The sequence below is a fragment of the Aplidium turbinatum genome, chromosome 8 (genome assembly GCF_918807975.1).
Source record: "Aplidium turbinatum chromosome 8, kaAplTurb1.1, whole genome shotgun sequence".
Lineage (NCBI taxonomy): Eukaryota > Metazoa > Chordata > Ascidiacea > Aplousobranchia > Polyclinidae > Aplidium > Aplidium turbinatum.
Genome location: NC_137479.1, coordinates 20744465 through 20766634, shown reverse-complemented (window position 1 = coordinate 20766634; position 22170 = coordinate 20744465). Strand labels below are relative to the sequence as shown.

The 22170-nt window shown below is 37.4% G+C and overlaps 1 protein-coding gene across 1 annotated transcript; it reads right to left on the bottom strand.

Annotated features, from left to right (window-relative positions):
* Positions 1 to 504: 504 nt before the first annotated feature.
* Positions 505 to 11156, bottom strand: LOC145775532 (uncharacterized). The gene is made up of 14 exons (XM_082586828.1): positions 11075 to 11156; positions 10766 to 10814; positions 10432 to 10528; positions 10092 to 10158; positions 7560 to 8564; positions 7019 to 7102; positions 6296 to 6385; positions 5133 to 5225; positions 4683 to 4778; positions 4215 to 4347; positions 3821 to 3948; positions 3076 to 3240; positions 2354 to 2407; positions 505 to 1745 (listed from the first exon to the last, which is right to left on the bottom strand). Exons 1-14 carry the CDS (start codon positions 11141 to 11143, stop codon positions 1581 to 1583), a joined length of 2295 nt encoding a protein of 764 aa, XP_082442954.1. The 5' UTR covers positions 11144 to 11156; the 3' UTR covers positions 505 to 1580.
* Between the last annotated feature and the right edge of the window lie 11014 nt (positions 11157 to 22170).

Here is a 22170-nt window from a genome sequence, read left to right as displayed (position 1 = left end):
GTGCAAGTTCCAAGTCTCTAGCTCTTACTATATTCGTGATAAGGCCAAAAAAGCAAAAATCCACTAGCTGGCACATCAAGATGACGTCATAATGAAAAAATAACGTCATTTTTGAAATCAGTGACAAAAATCCACTCAGAATTTGACCCGAACCTAATTTTCCTGAAAAGTCGCCTAAAAGTGGGACACTCTAATGCGAAACTATCAGAAATAAGCAATCAAGGCTTTGTCAGTCCGAGGATAAAGATTCAAAACCAACCAACCATCCTAAAATTTTCGAAATCTCGGCGTATAAACTTCAGCATTGCTAAATCTAGTGTTGCCAGTTGTCTGCCTAATCCATTCAAATCTTATGTTGGATATCCGAACTGTCCTATCGTGATGCCTGTTGTCACGGAACGACACAATTCAATATTGTGGGAGACGTAATTTCATTGGATAAACGTGATAAAAGTTAGACTTTCGCAATTTTCTTAACTAAGCTTAAGTGTTGACATGCTTGAATACAAATTCCAGAAAATAATTTATTAACACACCCAGCGTGCATGGCATTGAGACTGTAGACCAGACAATGTAACATTTTTGAGTTTTGTCGTTCAAACGTCGCCACAACATTTCATACAAATGATCATCGCATTGCGACAAGACATATTGTGTTTCTGAATCAATTAAATGAGCCAGATGAAGACAAAAAATACATGTTCTGATAGCACAGCGTATACAAAAGTAATGTCAGGAAATCAACATCACACAACATTCGCATTGAAACCCTGATGCGATGTAAAGGCGGTCTGCAACTGCGATACTTGTATGCGAATAAATAAGCACACGCAAGTTTACCACATTAACGTTTCCATCTTTTTCAGACCATACAACATTAAAGTTTGCACTGTTGAAAAAAAATAAAAAAATACACTTTAAAATTTGTATTATACTGTATTAACAGCCGTAGATTACTACACATAGGTGTTAGAAAGACAGATGTTAGAATATTTTAAATTAAAATTGGGATAACCTTTTCTTGGGCAAGCAAAAGCGCAACGCAAGAAAGCCACTAACTAGCCTACATGTTGATTGTTGAAGCATTAATGGCTAAGTTGATAAAGATTTATCAATTAGTTTTAGCAATTCAAATAAATTCAAAGAAACTGGTGAAAAACACTCCTCTTTTTTCACAAAACACCTTTCATAGACTTGGTTGGTGCACATGGAATCATATCACATGCAGCCAATTGAAAATCACCACTCTTGGCACCTGGAAGGAACGAAAAGTTCCTTCAGTGCTTCCCTTGGCAATAGAACATCGTCCTATAAAGCCAAACAACATAACTGCAGCATATTCAGTTATTCACGCGTGGCACAGTAGCTGCAATGCTTTCCTCCCGTTTGTTGTGATATACACAATTACACATTCATTCACGGTAGTCCTTCTCGAAAATGACATTACAAACATTGTTTTAGTTCACCTGTAAACAAATCCCAAAACAATGGTTGAAATAAGGTTTATCATACCAGCCCAGGATAACACGTCTCGAATTTGTTTTACTTAAAATCGCGAACGATTTTACCAGAAATTTTGTTCAAAAAGGACTTTTCCATTTGGATGAATAAAGCTGAACACAACGTAGAAGAACTCGCTTGACAAACGAAGTCTTGGACACAACGCAACGATCCCGGATGTCGCTCATGAGTGAATTCATCTTCTCTTGATCCTCGGCTTCCAACGCTGGACCAACGCGGCAAAACTAAAAATACCGTATCAATTAAACCTATGAAAGAGCAAGCAGAATTTTGTCAAGAATGCGTTATTCAAAATTTTACCATCAATAAGCGACTAGTTGATGTGGAACTTAGCTTGAAGTTATCGAAAACAAAACAGACTCGATAGAAGCCAAGTTATTCCAAATAGAAAAACAGGATTTTATTCAAAAAAACTTATGTTTTAACCAAATCAGTTAGACCAGTTCGAAATGAGTTTTCGTTGAGCAAAACAAAATTCTTTGTAGGGCAACTTATTTAAAAGAAAACAATAGGTCACCAACTCCCAATTGTAGGCGAATGTGCGTGTGCTCAAAGAAAATCGAAGTATTTTTGTTTCGAACAGTCCTACTAACAACGCAGTACACATTTTATAATTATGGAGTAACCAAGAACTGGGTTTTCGTAATTTTTTAGTTGATGACAATCTAAGATTTTAATGGAGGAGGCATAATATTAGAAACTATTATAAACAGTAAAAACAAAACAAATTGGTTAATGACAAAGTATGGCGACAATTTTTTTTTAAATTGGCGCTGATAGCCGAAGTCGGGTAAGTCTCTACTTACAGTGAAAGCAACTACAAACCACCTACCAGTCTTCCGAAGCATTCGATGTGCTCTTTATTGACTCTATCACCGTTTAGGACCTAATTGGAAAAAAAAATTTTCAATTCCAACGCTACTTTTTACATACAAAAGCTGACATGTCAAGAGAGCCTGGTGCCCTAGCCTGCATACAAAACAAGCTGAATTCACCTTTTCTTGAAAACCTAAACTTGCAATAAAGCATATCAGTATACTTGTTATTGCTAGTCCAATCACCAAGTTACAACTCAAGTGAATCTACAAAAAAAATTCACTGAAGCTTTTAATCACCAATAACTTCTTAAAAACAGAGTGAGACTGTTCACCAGGCATTTGATAATTAAAGTAACTTGCGTTCTTCTGATGACTATTTACTAGGTTACCTCCTGATGTTAAAGATGATAACTAGCTCGGAAATACAAAAAGCTAGTTATCATCTTTAACATCAGGAGGTAACCTAGTAAATAGTCACCAGAAGAACGCAAGTTACTTTAATTAATAACCTCTTACTTAACTTACTTAATCACTTGACATCATCATCGCTTACATAGCTGATGAGTTGTCAAGTGCCCTCAGTGATATTCATAACGAATTCAAGACGACCGGTTGTCTTCAAGAAACGATACTATAGCTAACAACCAATTTTCATGGCGAAAAACCAGATATGCTCCTCCAGACAAATAATATGGTAAGAAAGTGAATAAATAATGTTACAGAATAGCACACTCACTTGGGATAGACAGTTGAACACAGGGTTGATAAGCACAACAAGCCTCTCGCTGGTGACTGTGCGAACATTCAAGAAGATTTCAACGAGGAAAGTAACAAACCCGAACCATCTTCGGTCCTTGCGAAATGAAGCCGCAAAGAGATGGTCTCGATTTTTATAATGACCCTGCATGGAATAGCGCGACAAAGGTTTAAAGTCAAGGAAGATTACAAGACGGAAACACGATTAAAGATAAGTGGGTGAAAAACGCAGTGCAGTAGAATTCGTCACGTCAAGGGGATAAGAATAAAAGTGACGAATCGCAGTCTCCCGCTGCTGTGATGCTACCATCATTTTTTACTCGTTTTTTTGTATTGTAAACTTTTCAACAGTTTTATAGTACATTGTGTTTTGATTTATTGTAGATTTATTTATAGAAAAAAAGTGACAAATCGCAGCCTCCCGCTGCTGTGATGCTACCATCATTTTTTACTCGTTTTTTTTATTGTAAACTTTTCAACAGTTTTACAGTACATTGTGTTTTGATTTATTGTACATATTTTTCGCAGCGGCCAATAAACAAACAAACAGAATTATGCAAATAGGTCAAAACTAAACGACTTCTGCAGGGACCCACAAAAATGTGATAAAAGAGGGAAACTGGCGAGTTGAACGATGATGAATTCTTAGAAACCAGTTAAGTCCATATATGAAGGGTAAATCAAACTTTTGAAAAAAAATCAACACAAAACTATTTGCGAAATACCTGCATGACATTCAACACTACCGTTCTAAACTTAGTTCCATGAACCATCATGAACGCCATCCTGTCGCAAAGGATCGACGCATTGCGGGCAAACTTAGTGTCTTTCAACGCTTTATTGCTGAGAATTTCTGAAAAATATTCGCAGTCAGTGCGTGGTACGATGTTTGTTGCAAAATAGCGGGCCATTAGCCAGACAGAAAATCGGTCGTTTTTTTACATTGATTCAACGTCTGGACGATTTGTTGTATGGGTAGCTATTGTAAGAAAAATTACACTGCAATATTTCAATGAAAATTTTAAGTTGACGTACTTTTGAAACTTTCTACTGTAAAATAGCATCAGTGGCATAAACCGTGGATTGTCACTTGTCAGTAAAACTAAAGGCAAATCATACCAGCTACTTCTCGCATTTTCGCTTCAGTTGTGGCAAAGAGTTGTGTAGTTTCAATAAACTTGGTCAGATCAGCCTCTGAATCAGAAACCTGCAGTTGACGAATTTTTTTCGCCACAGAATCACCGGTGTGTGTCTGCAGAAAAATTCGAGCTTTGAAAGTGCGATACTAAATATTTACAAGACACAGTAGCAGGTTTAGTACGAAGGCCATTAGAGTAATAATGTAAATAACTACGTATTAACGCGTACAAAAAAAATTAAAATCGATTTTCGATACCTTTTGCTTCCCGAGCGGTCATAAATAAAGCGGATAATAAATAAACGAAATGAAACACAACTTGTTCGTAGATTGTAATGAAACTTTACAAAGAAGCAACCGCATTGATGAGAAGCTTAGTGAACGTTTGAATCAAAGTAAAAACGGACTTTGCTACTTGGAAAAAGTCAAACCAACGTCGCAGAACTTACTTGGCTATCGCTCAACCAAGATAGAACCGAAGTTTTGCTCTTCTGCGTCACGTGTCTTTGGCCGTCATGGTCTGCTGAACCATCAACTGCTTCATGCTGTGAGAAATATATTTTCGCATTATCTGCATTGGCACAAGAGTTTGGACCACAACGGTGGTTGTGCACAAAATTCTGGTTGGAAACCAGCAACGAGGAGCTCAATGAAAATCAGCATTAGCGTAACAAGCTACTTGTATAGAAAGACTTTCTATGAGCGTTGCACACGACGCCTTGGAGAAGCAAAGTCGATGAACACGAAGCCATCATAAAAATAAATGGAATGCCACCCTGAAAGTAGCATATTTTTTTCTCCGCTTGCATCCCTTGGCCTTCGTACCAAATCACAATTTTTAAATCTCTACAGACATCACTTTGTTTAAAACGAAAATTTATAGCAGTAATACCACATACTTTTAGTTTGCAAGAATCGTTTCTATGATTGACAGGTGGGGCTGGCACTTGAGTGTCTTTGGTGGCTTCAAATGCGCTGGCAGAATCACGTGACTGAAATAAGTTTCATAAGTTTGGAACGTCATATGACAAACACAAGGCAATAGACGAGTAAATCGCAATATACATGGATTGCAACTACAATTAGACTTTAGGACTTCGCACGTATCAACACCGCTTGCAATCCACGTAACAGCGAAAGTCGCTCTTGGAGTGGAAATGACAAATTTTTGTTATTAACAACACACCAAACAACAGGAAGCAGCAAAGGGACATGAACTCAACGCATCAGCTGTTTCCATTAGTTTGGCATGCCATCAAATGTTTTTGCTGAGACACAACCACATGCTCAGAAGCAGTGCGGACCAGTGTCTTTGCGAACGTTGCGCAGACGTTCTGGTCACTTGGCCACTCAGCCGCCAGGGAATATCGGCCATGCGAGGCGGCAGGCGCCAAAACTGGCAATGAAGAAAACCCAGTAGATGAGGGACAACGAAAAATTAAACAAAGTAGAAATTTCTCGCTAATAATATAGAAATGTCTGGAAAAAAGTTGTTCACAGACTCCTGGAGATGATAAACAAAGAACTTTGGAAAACAAAGATCTTCAGAAGAAAACGCGTTCAAAGATTGCCAAATCATTATAGTAAAGATTTTAAAGAAAAGCATGTCTGGAAACAAAGAAATTGGAAGACATACCACAGTTATAAGAAGCTTTTTGCATCGAGAATATCGAGAAGATGCAAATTTAACCTATAGAAAAACGTGTTTCAGGTTGTTAATATGCGGTGAATATAATAGACAAGTCACACACGCCGTCTAAGTATCAGCAACAACTCATGATTTCACAACATATTTTAATCAGACACTGACAGACTATTTTAATCAGACACAATACAAAAATACACTCGTCAAGATACAAAAAGCAGTAATGAAGATCAACTTGAGCTTTGAGCAAACACACAGCGTGATTTGCAGTTTGCAACGAATACAGATTTAACATGCTTCAAAATAAAACAAAACAATTGGTCAACAAAGTCAGACATCGGAGCACGTCGTCTGCACCTAAAAGACGTGGACCTTCATAGATTTACAAGAGTTCACCTTATAAGCAAGTGACAATACCTCTCTGCTGCCTTTGTGGGAGTAGTTGTGTGATTTTCCGGATTTGTTTTCATTGTCGGAAGAAGAGCGTCTGTTGAACCTACCATTCGGCTGTAAGAGATTAAAACCAGTTGTGCAATGTTGATGTCACTGGCGGCGTACTCACAGCAAACGTTTCTTGATATGTATAACCTTTCACCACAGCATTGTTCGATCATCATAGATTTCTTCATCACTGCTCAAGTATTCCAAACTAAACTGATGCCTGAATTAACGACTGCCGGTAATGAAGTTGCTAATGCAAATATAAAGAAAATAAAAACTTGTGGTCATCAGTGCTGGTTGGGACATTTCAACAGGTACTTTAACAGACGTTTCTGAATTTAACCGTGCACGTTGGCGCAAAAACTACTGGACTTCTGAATAATGATTATGGTGCGGCCATTAGGACGATGGTGTTTTCTAACTTTCAGACCTATGTCGGATAGTAAAGATTTGAATAAACGAGGAGCGACGGTAACGAACCCAAGCAGCATGAGCACCTTCGTGTTATTACTGTCTTCCAAAAGGGAAATATGTGAGCGTTCGAACTGACGTCCCTTCAAGCGTCGGTTAGATGCTACAGTGCATCGACGCATTTTGAACAAAAACGTAGGACAAAAAGACTTACATGAGATATCTGATTCATGCATAAACTATAATTATACATAAAGTAAGATGACCAAGATTTTTCAGTATGATCACCTTCGATTGAAAATCATCGCCGTTGTCTTTTTTTCTCCAATCAAGATCTTCATCAGCTGCACTTATCTTGCGATGAACAGAGTGCTGCAGAATGAAACAACAAAAAAAGTTCACTAATGCAGATGGAAAAGCCTGACCCAAATCTCTTCATGTTGAATTACCAGAAAAATTTCTGTCTATTGTGAAATGATACTTGAATAATACTAATCTACAAGCCGGTTCTACAGTATGAAACGGTGCCGGATTAAAAATAAATGATTAGGTTCTGTCTTTTTCGTTTAAAAGATAGATTTAGTAAATCACAAGAATAAGCACTAATGGCAAAAGATGCAGTCATATGTCAAATATTTCACATTGATGTCAAAATTTGTGTGATAGCTTAAGAATAAAACACAGTTCAAAACTAAAATATATCATTAGAGTGGCTCCAAATCACGTCTTTCGTCCGATAAAATTTATTCGGTTTTATTAAACAAAAATAATCATCATGAAGTAAACGACTAATAGTGGCCTAACCAATCAAACAGAAACCTCCAATTACCTTTCGATTGCTAATTTGCACTTGTATGTTCTGTGGTTGGGTTTTCCATCGTTCATCAGTTTCGTTTTCAAATACGTCTCCACTTTCCTGGCTTTGATAAGAGTTCGGCTGATTTTGTGGTTTACCTTTGACCTTCTTATCTGTTTCGTCTTCCAAACTATGCTGACTCCTTAATCTGGAGTGAGGATATTTCTCGTTGCTAGTTTTGATGTTATGCGATGATTGATCAACGTCAACTGAAGGGTGGTGAGATGTAGCAGGTGTATCCTTCGAGGGTTCTGGTACGTTTTTGGATTGTAAATTGACGGGATTCTCAACGGGTGGCTTTACTTGATTCACGTGGCTGCCTATGCTTGGTGGTCTCGGCTGTTCCGGTGGTATCCGCCTGTTGATGTCAGGGCTATCATAGTGCCCACCTTGCAGGATGGCAGTCTGAAAGTCTGGTTCCTGTTGTTGATCAGAAATTGGCTGAGGTTGTTGCAGAGGTGGGGTGGGATTATAATATTGCTGGTTTTCTAACATCTGGGGATTATATTGAACAGGCGAGCCATATGGAAAATCACGTGGACCCCAGTTTTCACTTTGAGGAGTATTAGACTGTGGAGGAGGCAACTCTACATTTTCATTCATCATAAACTGTGGATTTGATCGTTGAAAAGTCATGCTTTGTAAAATCGGTTCTTGTCCCATTAGTCTTGGATCGTTTTGAGATTCGTAATAAGCATATCCATCAGGAGGGTTATAGTTCACAGGAGGAGACCCTCCCATTGCTGAAGCAAGAGAAGGGGGCGGCCTTGAAACGTCAACCCAAGGTGGTAAATTTGTTGGTGGTTTGTTCATATTATTTTGCATTATTAAATTAGAAACAATAGCTTGGATCTGGTTGGGATCTTGGGGAACATGACTTGGGATGTATTCTTGATGAGGAGGCTGTGCTCCCCACTGCATTTGATATCTTTGCTCTTTCTGTTGCTGTAATTGTTGTTGCCATTGTGGGGTTCGCTCCTGTTGTAAAATACAACCAACATGTAAACACGATGGTGGCACTTGCAGTATTTTGAACGGCTACATGCATGCTCATATCCAATTGAACTAATATTAGAAACTTGGAACTCATGCAAGCAAGCACCATACACATCTTTTTGAATTGTTTCACAAAAGTAAGATAAAGCTATGTTTAACACTGTATTGAACCTATGAATCATACCAAAAGTGGGCATTTGATATTCAATATGTAGTGATTATACCAAATTCGATTCTGCAGGCTGTATTTTAGCCAAACAAAGTCAAGCCAAAGTTTTGTTAAATAATAAGCAACAACCTATGCCCATTGCCCAACACAGCGCAAGTTCATTGCAGTGCAGTTGGCTTTCCAAACTTTTAATTGTCTATTCATCACAGTTTAATGGTGGTCAGCTCTGCAGTCTGCATTGAAAACTAATAATGTATAGACTCGTGCTTTACAGTTGCTGTTCCGCTTTCATACCAAAATATAAATTACCAGTCTTGCTACATTACAGTTGTTCTTATATATTTTGTTGTGTTTTTTCTCATGGTTTGTCCCAGTTTGTCCAAGTCACCACTTTTCTTGTGGGTCCACGTCTATTAGGCGCAGACAGTTAGGCGCCGGTCAAATAGGCGCGCACACTGTGGCGTCTGGATATTTAGGTGCAGAGCACTGTGGCGCCCGTTCATTTAGGTGCTATTCCTAGTAAAGTCTGCAGATTTTATCAGCTCAGCTTTGGCAAAACCTAGTCGGGGTTTTGACGGAAACCTAAGTTACTTTTCACTCTGAAAGCAAAACTAAGTTACTCTTCACTCAAGCCTACAACCCGCTTGAATATAGGCTAGTTAGGCTACGGCATATTTTTTACTGATGTTTAGTGTAGTTATTATTTGACTTATATAACTAAAAGTGAACTCAGTCATGTTTGGAAACTTGAATAGTTTATTGATAAAGCTTTCGCCAACGCAAACCTGGACTAACAACAAATAAATGCCAAACACGCCCATTAAAAAAACAATGTATTTTTCTGTTCAATATAAGATTTTGTGTGAAAAGCATTGCCGGTTTAAGCAGCTTCACCCACCGAAGCCATGACATTTTTTCTGTTCAATACAACATTTTGTTTAAAAAGCATTGCCAGATAAAGCAGCTTCACTCACTGAAGCCATGACTAACAACAAATAAATGCAAGCGCATTAACAAAACAACATATTTTTCTGTTCAATATAACATTTTGTGTGAACAGCATTGCCCTACCTGCCAAGCTGATACAATCTGCAGACTTTTCTACGAATAGCACCTAAATGAACGGGCGCCACAGTGCTCCGCACCTATATATCCAGACGCCACAGTGTGCGGCTGCGCGCCTAACTGTCTGCGCCTAAAAGACTTGCTCCCTTTCTTGTATGGGTCATGGACGTAGGTGAATTATACTGTCTTCAATATTGAGAATGCAAAATTATTCAAGCAGTTTATGATTCAAATCGAGTATTCTAATTTTTCCATTTCTTAATACTGCTCCTTACTTGAATTCTCGGCCTAAACTCATTCACTTCTTGGATTGGTCTTGCAGAGGCATTCCAGTTACTAGCACTGTGTAAGACAAAATTAACATAAACTGAAGCATGTTGTCATATATTTTATGTTTAGACTTACTACAACTTACAAACGGTTTTCTGAACAAAATTAAAAAGAAAAGAAAAGTAAAACTTAGATCAGGGCTTCCCAGTCTGCGAATCATGATCCTAAACAGGGTCACAAATAGTCATTTTAAGATTGCCAAACAAGTTAAATATAAACATAAGAATAAACTGCCAAGTTCAAAGTCAAACTTCTTTATTTTTTAAACTAGACATGCAATCTTACGCTGATTTTTGTCCCCAAGTTTCCGTTCTTGCATTATTATGCTGCATCCCAGGAAAGTTTTCATTAAATGTTGCAGATTGTATGCTACCTGAATAACCTGCAATTTTCAAATAATGTTCTTGCATTTACCTGTAAAATCATATATGATATATAAACAACACGTGTAATAAAAAACAAATGTTATCACACATACATTTTAATTTTCAAGTTAATAATACCAGTAGGCCTAGTCTATTTACATAATTGTAAAATAAGTAAGTAAAGTAAGCAACCGTATCTTACTATTAAAACTGGAAAGGTACCGGTACAAAATTTATGCAATATTTAGTGTTACCTTCTTCAAATGATTGCGTTCTTGACCAGTTTGCTGGAGAATTAGAACTCTACAAAAGTTTAAATAATGAGCTTCTGTTATGGTATGTGTTATGAACGCAGATACAAGAGACCAAAATATATTTTATTGTTGACCAACAAAAGGTTTATCTTTAAATCAGTGGATATCCAATGTCATTTCAGTAAGAAAATATATATAAACAGTGGCGTTGTAACCTGAGGCTAAGTTAAGGAGAGGGAGCACAATTGGACGTCAAGCCAAAATTGTTAAATGCAAAATATAAATAGATTTTCATTTTTTTACACTTACCTTTTCTGATGGAGCAACATAACTATCAATGAAGCTTTCCAAATCAGATATTTCTGATGATAACATCATAAAAATAGTTGAATACTGCTATAAAAATAATAAAGCTTTTTCACAGTTACGTAAAAGTAAACAATAGTTATATATTAGCCTAATCTTTATTATTATTAATCTTTTTAACCTTTATCAATTTCCCATTATTACTCAGTTTGTATGTTTTATCTAGCTGTCAACACTTTGTCTTTAAATAAAGGCTGTGGCTATATTTACACTATATAGTGTAAAAATAGCCTCAATAGCGGTGCCAGATAAGAAATTCTGCCATAATTTGAGAAAAGTTAAAAGCTGTTGAAAACAAAAACTTGTGTTTTGGAAATTTTTTTAGTCCTGGGAAAGATCAAAATCCTAACCTTATTCCTAATTTTAACCTTGACCTTAACCCTTCCTAACTTTAATCCTAACTCTGGCAACACCTGATTTTAACCATGGCAACAAGTGTGTAAAAATGGCCACTTTCTCAAATAAAATATACTTTATTGATGGCATTTACAATTATTATCCTAGCAGACACTTTGCAATTACTGTTTCACTCAATCATTTGCAACAATGAAATTAAGCAAGACGTAGGCAGAGGGGCTTTGTGTATGAAAAATGGGCATGCTACTCAAGAATTTTAAAAGATAAATCAAAATTCTATTTTTCAGTACCGTACAGTAAACGTTGATTTGGATAGGTAGATTGTTAAGACATGAAACGCTATTTCTGCAGACCAGTGACCATTTTTTGGGTGTTCACTTTTTTCAGCAGGCTTTTAACACACACTAGGTTTGCAATTTGCTCAATAGCGATTGAGATCATATCAATAAACTAATGTGATATGATACAAAGAATCACTGTGCAACTCAAGCATGTGTTTTGAAACTTTCTAAAAAAGTTCACACCCAAAAACATGGTTACGGTAACACAAGTCACTGCTGCAGACAATATGACTTTTTTGCAGCCACGCAGCCAAGTATTTTTAATGGAGCCAGAGGCTGATACTCTGCTTGCTGTAGAGTTGGAGCCACAAAAAATGCAACAGCTCTGGTTAAAAAAATCTCATGAGTTAGTTTTATTATAGGAAGTGGCTGCATTTACGGCGCCGTAAATACAGCCGTTCCATGCCTTTTTTTTAATCTTTACGTCGCTTTTACTGCGCATGCGCGCTGTTGCTGGAAAAAAAGTGCGTATATAACTTCTAAATTCAACTATATTTGCCCGGTCCCACAAATTACCCATAAGCACCATAAGTACCCATAAGCCCCATAAGTCGCGTCGAATTACCCATAAGTCGCGTTGAATTACCCATAAGCCGCGTCGAAATACCCATAAGCCTCGTAAGTCGCGTCGAATTACCCATAAGCCCCATAAGTCGCGTCGAATTACCCATAGGCACCATAAGTAGCATTGAATTACCTAGAAGTAACGTCGAATTACCCATAACCCTGTATAGTGTAGAGTGTAGTCTATAACCGTTTAGAAGCCTATAGTAGTCGGCTGCATAGCCGAGTGGTGAGGAGCACTGGCTGGGCGTTCCAAAATATAGTTCGACACCGCTCAAGAGCAGGACACTTGAAGGCATGCCTAAAGGTGGACACGAAGATTGGCTTCGTTGCCTTCCCGTCCGCTTATGTGTAATCTGCAGTTTGCTGCAGCAGATGGAGTGTTTTGTCCGATAAAACACCTTAACATTGGACAATTTTCCCTATGAACCAGGTGACTGCAGCATAGCAATCGTTCTCGCACTCAGCCAGAGACTTAATTCTTGCTTTAAACTTGATAATTAAAGAAAAAAAATAATAATGGCAAGGGTGGGAATCAAACCCGTGTCACCAAAATTCAATAGCCCTTTGACTAAACCATTCCGCCACGCAAGCGCTCGTGATATCTTCGCTTAATTTGGTTTATATGGGTAATGTTTCGAGAACGCTCACAATATTATCAGTTTAGTTTGTTTTTATTTCTGACCATCACAACAAAAAAACAATATACGACAAACTTAGCACAGATCTATAAAAGGTAGAAGCGACAAAACGCGGACGTTATAACGTGCATGATACCAAAGCAGGACAATCAGTTTAACATATGACACGGTCGCAGGTCGCAACAGCAACCTGCAGATTACATATACGCTGACATGAAGCGTAAGTAATTCTACGTTGCTTATGAGTAATTCGGCGCGACTTATGGGGCATTTGGGTAATTCGACGCCACTTATGGAGCTTATGGGTAATTCGACGCGACTTATGGGGCTTATGGGTAATTCGACTCGCGTCGAATTACCCATAAGTCGCGTCGAATTACTCATAAGCAACGTGGAATTACTTACGCCTTCATGTCAGCGTATATGTAATCTGCAAGTCGCTGTTGCGACTTGCGATCGTGTCACTTAAACCGATTGTCCTGCTTTGGTATCATGCACGTTATAACGTCCGCGTTTTGTCGCTTCTACTTTTTATAGACCTCTGCTAAGTTTGTCGTATATTGTTTTTTCGTTGTGATGGTCAGAAATAAAAACAAACTAAACTGATAATATTGTGAGCGTTCTCGAAACATTACCCATATAAACCAAATTAAGCGAAGATTTCGCGAGCGCTTGCGTGGCGGAGTGGTTTAGTCAAAGGGCTATTGAATTTGGTGACACGGGTTTGATTCCCACCCTTGCCATTATTCTTTTTTTCTTTAATTATCATTTTCGAAGCAAGAATTAAGTCTCTAGCTGAGTGCGAGAACGATTGCTATGCTGCAGTCACCTGGTTCATAGGGAAAATTGTCCAATGTTAAGGTGTTTTATCGGACAAAACACTCCATCTGCTGCAGCAAACTGCAGGTTACACATAAGCGGACGGGAAGGCAACGAAGCCAATCTTCGTGTCCACCTTTAGGCATGCCTTCAAGTGTCCTGCTCTTGAGCGGTGTCGAACTATATTTTGGAACGCCCAGCCAGTGCTCCTCACCACTCGGCTATGCAGCCGACTACTATAGGCTTCTAGACGGCTATAGACTACACTCTACACTATACAGGGTTATGGGTAATTCGACGTTACTTCTAGGTAATTCAATGCTACTTATGGTGCCTATGGGTAATTCGACGCGACTTATGGGGCTTATGGGTAATTCGACGCGACTTACGAGGCTTATGGGTAATTCGACGCGACTTATGGGGCTTATGGGTAATTCGACGCGACTTATGGGGCTTATGGGTAATTCGACGCGACTTATGGGTAATTCGACGAGACTTATGGTGCTTATGGGTACTTATGGGGCTTATGGGTAATTTGTGGGACCCTATTTGCCAAGTGAATCAGAGGCGCGTGCGATCTTTGTCTGGCTCATACTCGCAAGGATATGAGTTTGATTCCACCGAAAAGCAATTTTTTTTTTTTTAACTCAATTCTAACCCGAAGTGACTCAATCGTTAGGCTACGCATTTTTGTGGTCGTTCAGTTTAGTTTGTTTTTAGTTCTGACCATCACAACGAAAAAACAGTACAATAATGACAAACATAACAGAGGTATAGAAAAAGGTAGAAGCGACAAAACGCGGACGTTATAGCATGTATGATAGCAAAGCAGTACAATCAGTTTAAAATATGGCACGGTCGTAACACCTAAAAATTTTATATTCCATGCCATTTTAGAAAAAGGTAAAAGCGACAAAACGCAGTGGTTATAGCGTGCATGATATCAAAGCAGGACAATCAGTTTGAAATATGGCACGGTCGGAACCGTGGCGTCATCGTAACACCTTAACAATTTTTTTTAAATTTAAAACAGAGAAAAAAAGGCTAGTGAGTTTTTTTCTTTAGCAATTAAAATGAGGAAAAAAAATTCTAAACTTATAAAATTTTTAGGTGTTTCAACCGTGCCATATTTTAAACTGATTGTACTGCTTTGCTATCATACATGCTATAACGTCCGCGTTTTGTCGCTTCTACCTTTTTCTATACCTCTGTTATGTTTGTCATATACTGTTTTTTCGTTGTGATGGTCAGAACTAAAAACAAACTAAACTGAACGGCCACAAAAATACGTAGCCTAACGATTGAGTCACTTCGGGTTAGAATTGAGTTAAAAAAAAAAATTACCTTTCGGTGGAATCAAATTCATATCCTTGCGAGCATGAGCCAGACAAAGATCGCACGCGCCACTGATTCACTTGGCAAAAACAGTTGAATTTAGAAGTTATATACGCACTTTTTTTCCAGCAACAGTGCGCATGCGCAGTAAAAGCGACGTAAAGATTAAAAAAAGGCATGGAACAGCTGTATTTACGGCGCCGTAAATGCAGCCACTTCCTTTATTATATCTATAGTGGCAACACGAGACACTGTTACATTTTTTAATGAGCCGATTGTTTCATCATTGATCAACTAAAAAAATCATATATGAAACAATAAATATTATTTATACTGTGTGTTGTACCGTACCAGAGTAGGCTACTGTATTTAATCACTACAACTAAATTTGACTTGAGATTTTGTTCTTTTTTTTTTCTGGACAGAGATGCAAGAAATTGAGACACATAGCAACCCGTGTTAAAGTTACAGATTTTTTTAATTTGTTTCCACCTATTTCTACACAATATACAAGTCAAAAACTTTAAGTTATCTAAGAAACTAGTCCAAAATTTTAAGAACATGAAATACAGTAAATATGAAGTTTTTTGCTTGAAACTAGAATTTCTGGATGACGATTGACGAGCAGAAATTTAGCTTTATCTTTCAAATTCTTGTATTTTCTTATTCATGAATTTTAAAGTCTAGATTTGAAAATGATAAAATTTCCTCGCAAGTGACTCAGGCTTAGCAAAAACTGAAAATCCAGTTGCTCTTCGACTAGGGCTCGAGTTTTGCAACTGAGGATATCGTGTTGCCAAATGCCGGTTCAAAATAGACATTTTCGTCTCGATTTGCTGCAAATGCTACAGCTGATGCTTACACAACCATAATCCTTACTCTTTAGATTTTCCACGGTGCAGAAAATAAACAAATTTATCAAAAAATACTTTTGTTTTTTTGTACACATTTACAAAAAAAAAATATGATAGCCTACTTTTGTGGGGGGCCGCGAAACTTTTAGATCGAGGGCCCTCGTGCAAAAAAGTTTTTTGATTGAAAGTCACCCGCAACGCTGCTGATGCTTTTACTGCAAGCTCAGTCGCCACTTTGTGACTAAAAATTAACTTTGAAAGAAAATAGAGGTGAGAAAAATGATAGAAGCTGAGAAAAAATGATAATGTTAGCATAAAATTGCATTTTTTCACGTCGAGGGCCCTTTAAAAGGAGGCCCGGGGCAACTACACTCTCCGCCCCCTTAATCTGGGCCTGGGTGCAGCAAAAGGCTAAGTTGTAGCCTAAAGTAATTAGAAAAAAACATTTTCGTTGGAGTTCTTTTATTGATAACTGTGGCAGGAAAACCTGTCATCCAAAACCAGGGATATCTATAACTGCAGGATTGGAAACTCTATCCAGTGCTGTACATCAGTAGGGTGATCACATTACTGCGATTACAAAAAGATTAACCAAATAAAATACCCACTAAAAGATATACGGTAGGCTACAAAATTCGATTTTACAATAGTAATACAAAATGTACACTCACATTAAAACTTAATTGATTATAATAGTACATTACGCTGCTAGAAAAAAAAACGATGAATCCAAAAAATGAATGAATGCAACGCATCCAAAAACCGCCCAATGTTGTTCTTTAGCATTTTGCGTACTGCAAATCGCATCAGAAGTAAATGAGGAGCGTTCAGCAATCAGTCAAATAGCCTATGTTGTTGTATCATCAACTTGTTCCCATACCAATCCAGTACGAAACCAATCCGTTTACGATGTCATCAGAACTAAAACAAATAGTCGTTCTGGAAATTTTTTAAAGCATCAAACAAAATACAACATGATTGCACTACCGGAATACAAACAAATAAACAAACCAGGCAAGCGTACATGTTACAATTTACAGCAGTTAAATTGATTTTGGTTGTTCGTTTAGCCTACTACTTGCTGCTCTTTAAGGTCAATTTATGTGATTATTTATCACAGCAGCGCACAAAAAAAAGTGACCCTACTGGTTTATAAAATGGTTTTCAGTTCCACAGAGTTTCTAATCCCGTGACTACAGTCATCCCTGTCCGAAACTACACCAAACAATACCGAGCTTTTTTGTGCAAAATAAAACTTTCCTCGGGGAAAAGTGAACCATGAAAATAGGCTTATAGGCTACTCGTGATGCTTCAACCATCTAAGAACTGATGAAATCGACAGAAACACTTGGGATATTCCGTAGCTGTAGTAAATAGCCTAGGCTACTAGTAGGGAAGTGGGAGACCTATAGTGGGTTCATGCCTTACAAGCTCTTACAAAAGTTGTTGTGTTAGTGAGCTTTTTTGTGAACAAGTCAAACTAGGTCTAAAGCAGATGGCGTTCTTCCATTGTAGGCTATACTGCTTTCGAAAGAAGTATAGTTCTTGTGCAAGGGACTCTGTGTCAGAGAACTCAGGATTATCGTCTACCACTCTACCACATGTGATTGTAGCTTTGCACGAAAGAGTGATTCTTGTAGAATTTTGTTGTGCTCAAGATCGGTTAACTTGAAATGGTCAGTAAGGTTTTGCTGCGCGCTGTCAATAACTGCAAAATAGCCTACTCTGACCGATATTTCGTCTTTGGTGTTTGAAGTTGAGAAGATTGACCCTGGGTTGACCATGCTGACCATGGCCATGCTGAAGTCCCCTCAAAATGTTGTCCTCTCCTTTCAATAGATTTTTAACGTCTGACTAATAAAATTGTGACATTATCGTTTAATATTTTTTCCCTTTTACGTTGCGGTTATAAAAATTATGTGAAAAGATGGCGGGGACGTGTAAAAAGATGGTTGAGACATGTCCCCGCTGTCCAATAGGAATCGGCGCCCATGTAGCCTGCTAAATGGAGAGCAGTTATTAAAATGCTTGTTGCTTTAAGCGTACGCCACAAGAGTCGAACCAACGCTGCTTGATTCAATTCAATTCAATTTATTTTTCTTTGTCAGAATGCAAAAGAAATGATATTGTGAAAAAGAAATACAGTAACAAAACTAACAAAAGGAAAAGGTGGCAAAACCTTAATGGTTTAAGACGTGCATGAAAGGATCTAATATTGCGGTATATGCATCAATAAATATAGTTAAGCACGGCCACCAAACCTGATACTTTAAAATAAGTTGATGAATTAGTTAAGAATCGGTCGCCTCCTCGTTCCTGGAACAACTGGAGCGCCAATTCTTAAAGCAATGGAGAACACGACTGAACCCAACATCACAAAAACAAACTAATATACACAGTTACACACACATATTGAAATTACGTAACGGACTATCAAAACAAGGACTATTTACAGATTTCATACAGAAATAAAGTGTTCGCAGCAATTCTCTAGCAAATTCTCTATTTCAACTTAATAATTCTCTATTTCAACTTAATAACAATTTGCACTCAATATCAACCAGAAGCAACAATAACTTTTTCCTCCCCTACTTCTCCAAAAGACTGACTCAACATTCCATCCAGTTTAGTGGAGTTAAAGTGTGGAACAATCTCCCGAAAACCGTCACTGAAATTGAAACCTTTTCAATATTTTGCAGTAACCTGAAAAAGCACTTGCGTTCTGAAAATCAACCTCTAACAACCTATCTGTAACTCTTTAATTTTCTGACTGTATTATTGATTGTTACACCAAATCCTGGCATAGCATGCCTTTCTAAATGCCACTTTTGTAAATTTATCCTACATATATTACTATATTATACATTAACATATCTTAATATACGTAGGCTATATCTTATCATATATTACACCCGAATAGTTAAAGATGATGATTACTATCTTTACTCTTCCATGAATAAGCTACTATACTGTATTGCATAATTTTATATTGCCAGATAAGAATATATCACTAAGTTACTACAAGCTTGCATCTAACTACCCCCTGATTATTATAAGCTATTATGTTTGTTCAGAGGATCGCTTGACTTTTCGTAAGATTATTGTTTAGATTGGTTTGGAAAAGATGCTTGAAACAATTCAGACACTACATCCTTCATCGGCACTACCAAAGAATCTCCACCTCTCATTAGCGATACCAAAACACTCCATCCTTCACAGACGCTATAAAAGATGATTCAACTCTTATTGGCAATACGAAAAACACGCTGCTATATCATCATACTTCTTATGCTCTTACATGCGCTGGAAATTAATTTAAAAAACAAAGCTTTTTTAACTATTTTATCTTAATAATGAGCTGCCATATTGTGTATTTGTTCTGCATTCTATAAGCTACTTAATTTCGTTGCTGCGAACACTTTATTTCTGTATAAAACCTGTAAATAGTCCTTGTTTTGATAGTCCCTTATGTAATTACAATATGTGTGTGTGTTTTAGTTTGTTTTTGTGATGTTGTTGGGTTCAGTCGTGTTCTCATTGCTTTAAGAATTGACGCTCCAGTTGTTTTAGGAACGAGGAGGCGACTGATTCTTAACTTATTCATCTACTTGTTTTAATGTATCAGGTTTGGTGGCCGTGCTTAACTATATTTATCGATGCATATACCGCAATATTAGATCCTTTTATGCACGTCTTAAACCATTATGGTTTTGCCACCTTTTCCTTTTGTTGGTTTTGTTACTGTATTTCTTTTTCACAATATCATTTCTTTTGTATTCTGACAAAGAAAAATAAATTGAATTGAATTGAACGATATTAAGTAGCCTATATATTGCAGAACAAATACATAATATGGCAGCTCATTATCAAGATAAAATAGTTAAAAAAGCTATGTTTTTTAAATTAATTTCCTGCGCATGTAAGAGCATAAGAAGCATGATGATATAGCAGCGTGTTTTTGGTATTTCTAATAAGAGTTGAATCATCTTTTATAGCGTCAATGAGGGATGGAGTGTTTTTGGTATCGCTAATGAGAGGTGGAGATTCTTTGATAGTGCCGATGAAGGATGTAGTGTCTGAGTTGTTTCAAGCATCTTTTCCAAACCAACCTAAATAATAATCTTACGAAAAGTCAAGCAATCCTCTGAACGAACATAATAGCTTATAATAATCAGGGAGTAGTTAGATGCAAGCTGGTAGTAACATAGTGATATATTCTTATCTGGCAAATATTAAATTATACAAAATGGTATAGTAGCTTATTCATGGAAGAGTAAAGATAGTAGGCTAATCATCATCCTTATCCGGTCGGGTGTAATATATAAGATATACGTAGGTAGTAAGATATGTTAATGTATAATATAGTAATATATGTAGGATAAATTTACAAAAGTGGCATTTAGAAAGGCATGCTATACCAGGATATGGTGCAACAATCAATAATACAGTCAGATAATTAAAGAGTTACAGCATAGGTTGTTAGAGGTTAATTTTCAAAACGCAAGTGCTTTTTCAAGTTACTGCAAAATATTGAAAAAAATACTTGATCTTGAAGTTTCTTTGTAAAGTCTGGTGCTTAACCAATAAAGTGGCTCGTTTTTGAACATTTTTTTTAATTCTTTCGGGGTAGTGGAAAAATGGTGCCAATGAGTGAGAAAACACTCATGACAAAATTTGAGATTCGTAACAAATGGTCTTCACTTTTCAGCCTCCTCATGAAGCTCAAAAATCGAAAAATGGGGTCAAAAACGCAATTTTTTTAAAAATATTTTTAGTTTGGGAAGATACAGTATTCCTACATCTAATTAACCTAAAAAAAAATTGAATTTATTTGAACTATTCCTTCAGCTTCCTCACAACTTCTGAAAATTTCCATTTTGCGGAAAATTTCACATTTTTGTGGGTGATTACATAATAGGCTACATAATTGCGTTAGACATTTTGCCAACTATAAAAGGTCATTGCATTTCTCTTTATGGACCTGCCCTGAGCTGTTGCGTCATTTTTTAATGAAATTTGGTTAATTTGGTAGGAAAAAGTGACGTCTTTTATTTGAATTTACGTCACTGACCAAGTTTGCGGTTATGCAACCACAAACAAAAATGCGAAATTTTCAGCAAAATGGAAATTTTTAGAAGCTGTGAGAAAGCTGAAGGAATAGTTCAAATGACTTCATGTTTTTTTTTAGGTTAATTAGATATATCTAAACAATATTGCATCTACCCAAACTAAACATATTTTTGGAAAAAATTGCGTTTTTGACCCCATTTTTTGATTTTTGAGCCCCATGAGGAGGCTGAAGACAATTTGTTACGAATCTCAAATTTTGTCATGAGTGTTTTCTCACTCATTGGCACCATTTCCCCACTACCCCGAGAGAATTAAAAAAAAAAGGTTCAAAAACGAGCTACCCTATTAACCAACTAGAGTATCGGGATAGACATAGACACTTCTAATTGCGCAAAAAAAAAGATTGATTGATTGATTGAATCTTTATCCTCGGACTGGGAAAGCTTCTTGCAGAGCTTAATCCTGGCTGTTTCGCATACTTGTAGAGGCTTTGAATCACTGACGCAGGCCCAGTCCCCGAGATTGACAGAGTGAAGTTTCCGATTGTTGAAGTGTTGTTGCCGGGGAATTATTCCATCCATTAGATGCCGCTGAATGGAGAGCAGTCCTTATAATGCGTTGCTCAAGCGCACACCTCGAGAATCGAACCAGCGCAACTTGATCTTGAAGTTTCTTCGTTCCAGAAGTGACGCGCTAACCAATTGAGCAATCGGGGCGGATCATCGATCGCAAAAGACGAAGTTGAATGGACCGAAAAAGTCTATTGTAGTGCCAGTAGTGCAGTGCTTGCAGCCTACGTTCCGGCAGTCACCAGTCACGCTTCAGTTCAACCTCTTCAGATGCAGTAGCCTATACACAGCAATACCGTCAGTGAACCGTGGCAAAAACACGACGGTAACGTATGAATGAAATGATGCAACAGCAAATCAGAGGTGTATCAAAGGCGGTTTTAGGGAAGAAGGCAGAGGCAGCATGCTTTAACTGAAGAGTGAAGAGTTCTGCTTTCTGGACTGCGCTATTTTTGTAGTCCACTGTGTCCACAACTGGACTGTGAGAGA